Here is a 10,917-nt window from a genome sequence, read left to right as displayed (position 1 = left end):
AAGCACATTTAACAGTCCTCGTTACCCAGGAAACCAGCTCAAGGCACTCCCTTATGAATAATTAATGAGCGGGCGTTGCCTCACAATGTCTGTGTTACCGTGACAGCAGGCAAGGGCCTCGGTTACCCTGTTAACCAACCACCAGAGCAGCAGAGACATCTAGTGGCTGTCACGAAGTGTTAAATTTAGCACAGGAGTTCCACACAGATCTCACAGCTGGTCTCCACCAGAGCACTACCCTCCTGCTGTATGAGAAATAACTTTGCATATAATTGTGCATTTGTAGTAATGCATGTTCTGATAATAAGGGAAGCAAAGTGCTGCTCCTGCCAGCCTTATCTGCATGTTTAATGAAGTATGGAAAAAAAAAAAAAAGACAGACAGAAAGAAAGTGGGCCTTGACCTGCTCATACCCAGAGCTCGAAGAACATGTTTTGTTTTGTTTTGCACAGAGGAGGTTGTCGAGTGTCTCTGTTCCTTTAAAGGGAATCTGATTTGAAGGAGCGATGGCAGGGGAGCTGACCTTCTCCCCCACTCTGCTTTTTTTTCCCTCCGGGCTTCCATGGCTGCATTCAATCAAGTGCCTCGGCCATGTTTATGCAGTATGTGATGTTTATGCAACGCCTGCCCACGCGTGCGACTGCTTTCATGCATGCACACGCATAAACACCCACAGCCCTGTCTAAGTGGAGTATGTCAGAGTAATACAATGCTTTTCTTATGGACTGGGTAATAGTGGTGTGTGTGTGTGTGTGTGTGTGTGTGTGTGTGTGTGTGTGTTCATTTGTGTAGCCCGGGATAAAGAGGTGACAGCAGTGGAATATAATGCTTTGCAATACTTAAGGGACCTCTTTGATTGCATCGTTACTGCGCTGTATGCACTACCATGCTCATTGATTCCACACGCACACTGAGGCAAACCCCAGTCTAGCTGATTCGTGTTGCAACGGAGGTTATAGCTGCTTGGGATGCCAGGTTTGATGACTTGCTATTCCCGACCCGAGAGATGCCGAGGCAGGAAAGTCCCCCATGGTGACCCAGCCACGGTATCCGCTTTCACCAGATCTGGGCCACCAGACTGGCCTCATGTATGAGAGAGGCTGGGGTCCTTATATATAGCATGGATATATTTATGTTTGGGGGCTCTCATGTTTTCCTCAGCACCTACATTCACAGTGCGCATTAATCATGGGTGAGGTCACATGGGGCACGCTGTGGTCAGTGTTTGGGAGGTTGTTTCTATGTCCGCGTTACACAGAGACCACGTGATTATGATAAGACGTTAAAAAATAAACTCATAATACTCATTACGGCACAAAGAGAAATGCAATATATGCATCCTGAGTGTTCAAATTGATTCCAAATAGTATTTCTTAATGTAGTGTACCATGACTGTTTTAATGCTTTATGTCGGCGTAGCACTTCCAACTGTGTCATGCTTTTTTTTTTTAAATCAGCAGGGTTAAAATAATCAGACAACACAGAGTTTATTTGTTTTGTTGCTATTATTTGGCTTCCCCTTCTATACCCTTTCTGTGAACACCAACCTTTTTATGTGTGCATCTTTTTAATTATTCAGAGGGGTTTTGTAGAAGGAAAATAAAAACTTTACTACAACAAAAAAGCTACACATTTTCGTGTATTAAAGAAATAGTTCAACAATATGGAAAAACACTTACTTGGTATCTTACCCAGAGTTCGAGGTGTCATATCTTTCATTTAAACATGAAGCTACAGCCACCCGCTGATTAGCTTAGCTTAGCATAAAAACTGGAAACTGGGGATAACAGCTAGCATGGCTCTGTCCAAAGTTAACATAATTAGCTGACCAGCACTGCTAAAGTTCACAAATTAACACTTTTTATGGATTTCCTAGAGTTTTGTTGTCATTGTGGGGTGGCCAGAGGAGATTCCAGGGAGTACATGCTAGCTAGCTGTTTCCCCCTGTTTCCAGCCTAAATGTTAATCTAACCAGCTGCTGACTGTAGTTTCATAGTTAGTGTGCTGACCTCATAGTGATATCCATCTTCTCTTCTAACTCTCAGCAAGAAAGCAAATAGGTGCGTTTCCCAGAAGCTTGAACAATTTCCTCAAAGCAAACGTATGAAATGAAACAGCACATAGATTTTGAAGTGTTTTAGTATTTGAAGCAACATGAGAAGGAACACTTTGATGATGGTGAAAGCAGGTCAGTAGGAGTTAAACAGTATCATGTTCCCTTGTCCATGTCAGATTGCATGTTCATTGCTATTAAGAGCATTGCCTGTCATTACTTTAAGCCTCCTGTCCTTACTGCTACTCTCTCCTTCCCTCTTCCCCAGAAATTAATGGTTTTCTGTTAATTAATGAAAAGTGCTCAGCCTCATGGAGCCCAAATGCTGAGCCATGTATTTCTGTGGTGACAGGCATATTTCACCAACTGGGGGTGGTAATCAATACTGAGAGGAAATGCTCCAGCAGGGGGGAAAGGGGGATTGATTCCACAAACCCACCCCAAAACCCTGGCTACCTTTTGATGCTTGTGCAGTTTTCAAGCCTCCACTTACACATCTCGGTTTGCAACTCTGTGCATATATTAGTCCTTCTGTCTGAGATTGACAAGTGCTGATGTTAAAATGTGTCTTTGAGTAGGTAGTTTCATACTGGATCCTTTTATTCTTTTAGTCATCACCCAGAGGTTGACTGACAGCATCTGACAAAATTCTGAGTTGCATCCAGGATGCAGTTCAGTATTAGTGTTAATAACAGTGGCCACTTTACACTTTTCGCGGTAGTTTTTTTAGCCAACTGGAGCTCTGTAGCAATCACAGATTTTGTTTAATCACAAGTCTTCACAGCACCTGCAGTCAGTGAAACATTAACCAGGAAAGGTAAACAACAAAAACGCCCAGGAACTTTTCACATCAAAACTTTGAAGTGCTTATTAATGTGACATTGTCTTATTTAATACTGTAGGACAAAATGCCAATCCAGCTAAAGAAACAAAATGCCAGTTTAATAACAAAGTATTTAGTAGTAAGTGAAGAATATCTTTGAATCTATGAAGAAAGTACAATGTGTATCCTTTTAGTTGGTAAGATTGTCCAAGAACCATTCTTGTTTCGTGGTACTATAGGCTGAGTACTGGGTAACTCTCCTTGGACTAATAACATGGCAGAGACCACACAATATTTCTAAGTGGTGGTTGGGAACAGGATAGATGCTGGAAATGGACCTGATCCTGATCAGAACTGATGCTTTTTCTTGGTCTGGGGTTGAAGTATGGACTCAAATGGCCTGATTTCAGACCACTGTGTACTATCTGAGACTTTATAAGAGCCTCACACATTTGGACACATTTTAACAAGCACCTTTCCTCATCTTTTCTGAACCTCCTCAGCGGCAGTGCTGAAGTACGAGAACAACGTGATGAACATCCGACAGTTCAACTGCTCACCTCACCCTTACTGGCTGCCCAACTTCATGGATGTTTTCACTTGGTCTCTGCCCTTTGTCGGAGAGAAGGGTGAGTACACATACATTCTCGGTATGCTTTTGATAAAATACACATGAAACGAGAACACTGAGTGCAAGCAGTTTTACTATTGTTCACATCAGTGAGTTGTAATGAACAATCAGTTTCCTGAGTCAGTAATGAAAATGGCCCAGCCTCAAGAAATGTAGCACCAACCCTCACACACAGTGCAGTACAGTGAATTATAGTTCATAAATACAATACTTACAACTAGGTCTGGGCGATATGGCTAAAAACATTTCATACCATTTGATATTGATAATTATCACGATAAATGTCAAATCATTATTTCTTTCAAGTTTAAAGGCTGATTTTTGCTCCTGAGTGAAAATTGAAGAAACCAGATGGCTAACTGTGTGGTTAAACTTTTCTTTAACAGAACGTGACAAACACTTGATGCCAAACAGTGGATCACTTCACAAGTCTGAGTTAGAACATTCAAAACAATACAAACGAACAAATATGATTAGTAAACCTTTTTTTCTCAACAAAATAAATATCTTCGTAGAAAAATTAAGTGCAAATTTGCACGTGATTCAAATGAATTAAATCAAACATTTATTGACGATATATTGAACATTGGTTATATTGTTGTTGAGAAAAATTATATTGCGATAATTATCATTATTGTTTTATTGCCCAGCCCTTATTACAACACATGGTTTATGAGCCTGAAACTGCTCACATGCACAGTTACTTAAATCAGTTAGACAGGCTAATTAAAAAGGTCTCCACACTGTAAATTAGCAACAAGTCAGTGAAAATTTAAAAATAGTTGAACACTAGCAGAGATTCATACTCTCTTACTGCATAGAAGATTGTTTCAGGCATTTGGTATTGTTGACTTTAGTGTAACCCACTGTCATATCTGTGTCACATCTGTGTCCGTTAATCACACACAACTGTGACTGATTCACTCAGTCCAGGAAGCCTATTTTGGGTGTGACCCTTCCGCACACAGCCATTCCTAGCAATGTTGCAAGGTCACTGATGGTCAGTGCTCACTGGGTTTGTGTGGAGGGGTCACTCTGGTTGAATGTCACATGACTTTTTGTGGCTGAACACTTTTCCCAGACACACTTACACAGATATGATGAAGTGCTATGTTTAAAAGTGTATGATGCCAAATATATGTTTTTCTTATTCCTTTACAGTGACTGAGATGCTAGTGAACGTACTGAGCATCTGCTCCAATGATGAGCTGACGACTGACGAGGAGCTGGACGGTAAGCATGGAAGACAGGTGGCAACAGTTCTCACTATAGTCCTTCTTAGCTCCACTAGAGGGAGTCCTCTTCTAATAGGAGTACCTGACACCATCACGTTCAAAACCTCATACACACATTTCTTTGTCTTTCTTCGTTTTTAGACATGCCATCGCTGCTCTGCCGTATTTTCAGAACACAGTTTAAATAATATTTAAAACATTCTTCAACACATCACTAGAGCGACAATCCTGAAAGTGTTTACACATGACACAACCGAATCAGTGATTCATTGTTGATTGATTGTGTTGCTTTCAGCAGCTTGAAAATACTTCCTTTAGATACCCAGGTTAACAGTGAATCCAAAGAAAGTCTGAAAAAGTGTCATCTGTTTGATCCCGGGTTACAGCTTATCTACAATGAGATGACCAGTTTCCTCTCAGCCTGCCCCATCCCTTACTGCCAAACAGGAAATGATCTCACCATCAGTCCTTCCCTGTTCTCTCTCTCTCTCTCTCTCTCTCTCTCTCTCTCTCTCTCTCTCTCTCTCTCTCTCTCTCTCTCTCTCTCTCTCTCTCTCTCTCTCTCTCTCTTTGTGTTTACTGGTGCACACGGCACCCAGGGGTGGAGTGTCAGGATGTTGCCAGATTTTAAGATTATTTGAAACATTTTAAAACTCGTAAATGCTACACGTTCCTTCAGTTGATTGAGAGTTCAGATGATTGGCTGGTAGATCTGTGAAAAAGAACAAGAGTGGCACCACTAGCAAACTTGATTTGAATAATGTGTTATGAATTCATACCATCTGTGAATTGCTGAAATGACTTATTGTTGGTGTTTGTTTTGTATTTTAGGTTGTTTCAAATTTTAATATTTTTAACTTCATAAAAATAACCTTGCAGAAATAATCATATGTTGTAAGGAGTACTTGGACGCCACAATCCATTTTAAATTAATCTTCTGTCAGTGTATTAACATCTGGGTTCCTAGGAGTGGCAGTGGCAATTGCAGATAAAATCTAATTTAATGCAAAAACAACTCAATTTAAATTGATTTGGACAGTGGCACAACTCTTACACTGAACAGTCCCTCAAATAATTAGCCGTCCTTTAACGTCTCATCATTTTCCACTTTATTTATTTTCACATTTCTTTGCCCTTGCTTTCAGTTTCCTCTTAGTTGTTTCCTCTTAAAGTTGGACTAGACGTTTCATTTCAGAAGCTTTGTTTTGTTATATTTGTTGAAATTTTATTTACCTTCTTTACCTTTACCTCTTTACCGTTAATCAAATGCTCTGACATAATTTCACCTGCTCTAAATGAAATGATTGTCTTGCCTACCTGCACATGAAAATGTGTTTTGGAGGGGGGCCTGAGGGGAGGGGGTGGGATGTTTTTTCGGCTGGATAATTTCAAAATCTAGCTGTCTCTTGCTAGTTTGTCCAACGTTGCCTACCCCATCTTTAAGCTCATGTCTTTTTTTCAGTTTTGCAGCCGTTTCCACACTCATATATTCTTAATTTTTATTTTAACATTTGGATTGTTCTTTCCTGTGTCCTTCTCACTCATGTTCTGCTCTGTGCCCTTATAATCAGATAATCCCTTTGTTGGCCTGCTCTTTATCTGCTATTATTTCCATAGTTTCCAGTTGCCTCTATGTTGATATTTCAAACCTCACTCCTTTTTCACAAATTTCTCTCTTTCTCTCTCTCCCTCTATCTCTTTCTCTCTCTCATGCTGTGATGTGGTCATTACCTTGGTTTATCTCATCTAATTTCTCTTCTCTATGTTTTCCAGAGTTTTGTGTTCAAGGCATCACTTTTCTTTACACTTGTGCATTTCTTATTTCGCCATCTGCCCCCTCTCTCCGCCGCCTCCGCTTTCATTCTACAGCCATCCACTGATCTTTCTGTCCTTTCTCTTGTCTTCTCTTCTGGGGGTGTTTCATGAGAAGGACAGCTAATATATCCCCCCAAAAAAGGTACAAACTTTAGCCATAATGGTGTGTGCAGGTGTTGACAGACTTTTTGTCCAGTGCTTGCTCTCTGCTCAACTAATGTCACTGTTTTAAGCACCTTCTAACACTACTATGGAGTCTTTCTATTGCTCTAATTTTAATTGTGTCAGTTATGTTACAGTGCTTCAGCTAAGGCCAAACCTGATACATGGACAAAAACAATTACCAGCAAGGTCACTTACATTAGCTAAATTAATGTATTTACTGCACACATTAAAATAAGCAGTGCTACAACAAGGCATCAATCCTGTGGAGATGATTTAAGGCAATAATGGTGTATTCAACCGAAGTCAAGAGGAAGAGTCTTAAACTAGACATCAGACTCTTTCCTTTTACCCAACTTTTCACCACACATCAGCTTCATTTCCATCCTTCATGCTCATGCATTTTTCAAGCTGGTTCCCTGGGGCCTTGAAACTGTTATTTCGCTGCAATGGAGTCTCTTTAAACAAAGTTTTGTTTTCCAGTCCAGGAAAAATCCTGTTTGAGTCTCTGCAACCAAAACACGGAACAGGGAAAATTCATATAGAGTGTGCTCGCTGAACGTGCTGGAAAGCCATGTTTGGACAAGGACGGGGCCATTTACAGATAATGTAACAAGGTTTTAAAAAGTACTACCTGGGGAAAATAGTGTGTAGGCGTTAAGGGGCCTTCAGTTGAAGACTGCTAGTGGTACAGTGCAGACAAGCAACATGAATGCACTGAATGCTGAGAATCTACTCAGTTGTTGTTTGGATGGATTCAGCTGAACTTCGGGCTTCAATAACCACATTGTGTTTGCATTGTGTTGGTCTGATGCACTTCTGGATAAAACTAATATTCCAAAAGACTCGCTCTGTCTTAGCACATCCTGTAAGAATATAAGCATTTAGAGACTGAAACAGACAGGACACAGACAATGCAGTCTAGATTATACTTCCACAGGATATAGTCTAGTACGCATGAGTCACAGTTTGTTTGACTCTGTGTGACCTCTGACCTTTCCAGGTGCCACAGCTTCTGCCCGTAAGGAGGTCATCCGCAACAAGATTCGTGCCATTGGAAAGATGGCCAGGGTATTTTCTGTGCTCAGGTATGCAAAAAGTCCCATGTGTCCTGTATGTTCTACCATTGTCCTGTTACTTTCAATACTGCTCCATTACAAGATCTTATTGAATATTTAAAGCTGCACTAATCGATAATTTTTTAGAATTGGTCAAATGATCATGTGTAATGTGAAAAGTGTTCTTTATAGTGACAAACCCACAGAGAGTTATCACCAAACTCTACAGTTCCCCCAGTCTTCCAGCTCATTGTTTTACAGCTTGCAGTTTTACTGTTTTGGTTCAGTCTCACCACTCTCATCAACTTAGCAGGCAAAAAGCTCTGATAAACTGACTGTACATGGCCTGCCAGGCACCAAAAGAAAGATGTTAACAAAGTTAGCAGCTAGCTTGTGAGTCAGATATTTCCCAGGTGTTGGTGGAACAGAGCTAAAAGGTTAAGTTTGGTCACGTTTGAAGGTCCACGTTGTTTTTTCAGCTTGTTCCACTCATACCAAGTGGCAAAAAACAAGTTCCCTACTTTAGTATCATACACCGTAACTGAGTGTGTACAAGCTTAAACTATGCCGGACATTATTTTGTAGAAATTAGCAGCTGTAGTTATTTAATAGGTATTAGATTGTCCAAAACACATATTTCTGATCATTTTACAATGATGACGTCTTCAAGGAGGTAATACCTAGGAAAAAATGTGTATATTTCTGTGTTGATATTTCAGAGAGGAGAGTGAGAGCGTGCTGACGCTGAAGGGGCTGACTCCAACGGGTATGCTACCAAGCGGAGTGCTGTCCGGTGGCAAAGAAAAGCTGCAGAATGGTAAGACTGTCACCAAGTACCCCGTGACCCCCAGCTTTGGCCCCTATAACAGATTCTCTCACACATATATTCCCCTTACACAGCAACACCCTGAGTTCTAGCTCAGTGTTTAGTGAATACTGTATGTACAGACTCCTTCCCCTTACCCTCAGTGATGGTCCTGGAATTTCAAATTGCTGCCTTAAAGTAATACTGTAAGTGTAGTTACATGTTTCTTGCAGCTTCAATCCGTATCCTTTCTATACTGCATGTTCAGATAAACACTACTCGGCAAAACAGCTGCTCTGTGTAGATTTCTTTCAATTTGAATGTAGTTCAGCATAATTTGTCCTGGGTACAAGACTACAAAATATCAAGTTACATATCTTACAAACAGCCCCCTCTTCCCAAACCGTGCAGAGTTTCTTTGTCCCTTTGTCTTCTCTAATGTGTCTCCCTCCTGATGTCTCACATTAATACCCTGTCTTCCCGTCCCCGTCTCTTTCTGTATTCCACTGGTTTTATCTCAAATATTACCTGTATCTTTTTCTTTCTCCTCTCTCCCTAGAAACTGCAGGTATAATCGGTTGTGCAAGTATTCTGTTGTGTTATATTTTTCTTTTCGTTTTTGTGAGACAAGTTTAGAGTTCAGTTCACCCTCTTATGTTGAATTCCAAACACTCCCTAAATGAGTTTGACAAGCTGCTGCAGCGAGGAAGTGAAGGCTTTCTGGAAACGCCTTTACAAACACTTCAAAATTACTTGGACTGCTGACAGAAATGGTCACTTTACTGTCCATTTGAGTGCTAGTTGTGGATCTCAGCAGTGCTCCGTCAGGATAGAGACCGGACACTCTGTGATGCAAAGGATGAATTGGAATTGACACAACCGACTGTGAATGAAAGGGGGACAGTTGCTGTCTGTCTTTTCATTCACAAAATAAAGCAGAAATCCAGACAACTTCCCTCTCCTCTCACAGGTTCTCACACATCAGCTAGCACTTTCATAAAGCCATAGTTTCCACAGCAAGAAGTAAGTAAAATCTCTTATCTTCATAAGAACAGGTAACTCTTGATTTTAAATCGACCATGGGTAGCTAATGCTGAAGAGCGACCACTGTGTCCACAAGTAACTATTACGGGATTCTAGTAACAGCTAAAATGAGCTTGAGTATGTTGCAGTAAGGTGTAATCTAGCATACACTAGAGTCACAAGTCATGTATAGAGATAATAAAGTCAGCAAACTGTCTTGATACATAATGCAGCAATGTACCTGAAGTTTTCAAACAATAGCCACTAGAAGCTTCTGGTTACACCAGACCAAGTAAGGCTATAGCAGCAAAACCCCTAAGGAATTGAGCAAGAGTGTGTTTTATAGCCAATGAATTCAACTTCTTTTATTTATTTCAAATTTATCCTAGTTTCACTTTTAAGGACAATAGCACTCAGTTTGAGCGTTAACATATGAAATTCACAAATCATCTTGTAATAGATTCCAAACTGGGCCCACTTGAAATTGCGTTTTTGGGGATTTGCAACCTCCTGTGGGAGGAGAAGCGACCAAATTGGAACGAAATAACATATGGACCAAGTTGGCAGTTCTGTGTATCTCAAAAAGGGAGGATGGGATGCTCCTCCCAATTTTGGCCCTATTGATTTTTGCTGAAAAGACAGGGGTACTTTTACATTCTTCTTACATTTAGGGGTGCATCAAGTAATAAACAAAGAAGCTACAAACTCAAACTCTAAACACTCATAGAACATGAAACATATCCAGTGAAGATTAGTAGTTTACACAAATACCATCTGTTAAGCTTTTAGCCCAACATTAACTGCATTTTTGGATTTCCTTAAGGGGTTTGAGACACTAGAATAGTGTTTCTGCTGATGACCTGCAGAACAGTGGTGGTCCTAAGGAATAATATATGTCAGTATGGAAGTTGAAGAGTATTTGTTCTTAAGCCATTTGGATGCAGCTGACCCTAAAGAGAACCCCAGTGAAGGTAGAGAGATGTTCAGAGATTCCTGTTGCAACATTGGTAGAATCACATTGCTACCCCTCTTTCAGGCAGACGCCAGTGTGCTTCTACTGTAATGTTGACTCCATAAACCATTCTGTTTAAAGTTTTTGCTCTTGTGCCTTTTTCTCATCCTCATGACAGTATGTCCTGTAATCTTCAGTACTGTATAGCTGCCACTTTGCCATCACCTTCTGCCTCAACCCCTGTACTGTATGTAAATTTATGATCTCATGGATGACTGAAAAAAAAAAAAATAAAAAAAAAAAAGTGGTAAGTGGGTAAAATACCAAAGGTCCCCCCCCCCCCCCCCCCCCCCCCCCCCC

At 40.6% G+C, this 10,917-nt stretch overlaps 1 protein-coding gene across 1 annotated transcript in view; it reads left to right on the top strand.

Annotated features, from left to right (window-relative positions):
* Window positions 1-2,154: 2,154 nt before the first annotated feature.
* The window catches only part of LOC123980814 (serine/threonine-protein phosphatase 2B catalytic subunit alpha isoform-like), a 14,510-nt gene continuing 5,747 nt past the window's right edge, over window positions 2,155-10,917 (top strand). Inside the window, exons 1-5 of the mRNA XM_046065367.1 lie at window positions 2,155-2,188; window positions 3,380-3,505; window positions 4,669-4,740; window positions 7,723-7,807; window positions 8,497-8,594. Of these exons, the coding sequence (XP_045921323.1) occupies window positions 2,155-2,188; window positions 3,380-3,505; window positions 4,669-4,740; window positions 7,723-7,807; window positions 8,497-8,594 (415 nt within the window). The remainder of the gene's footprint in view (window positions 2,189-3,379; window positions 3,506-4,668; window positions 4,741-7,722; window positions 7,808-8,496; window positions 8,595-10,917) is intronic.

The sequence above is a fragment of the Micropterus dolomieu genome, linkage group LG12 (genome assembly GCF_021292245.1).
Source record: "Micropterus dolomieu isolate WLL.071019.BEF.003 ecotype Adirondacks linkage group LG12, ASM2129224v1, whole genome shotgun sequence".
NCBI classification, from domain to species: Eukaryota; Metazoa; Chordata; class Actinopteri; order Centrarchiformes; family Centrarchidae; genus Micropterus; species Micropterus dolomieu.
This window is presented reverse-complemented; position numbering and strand designations above follow the sequence as displayed.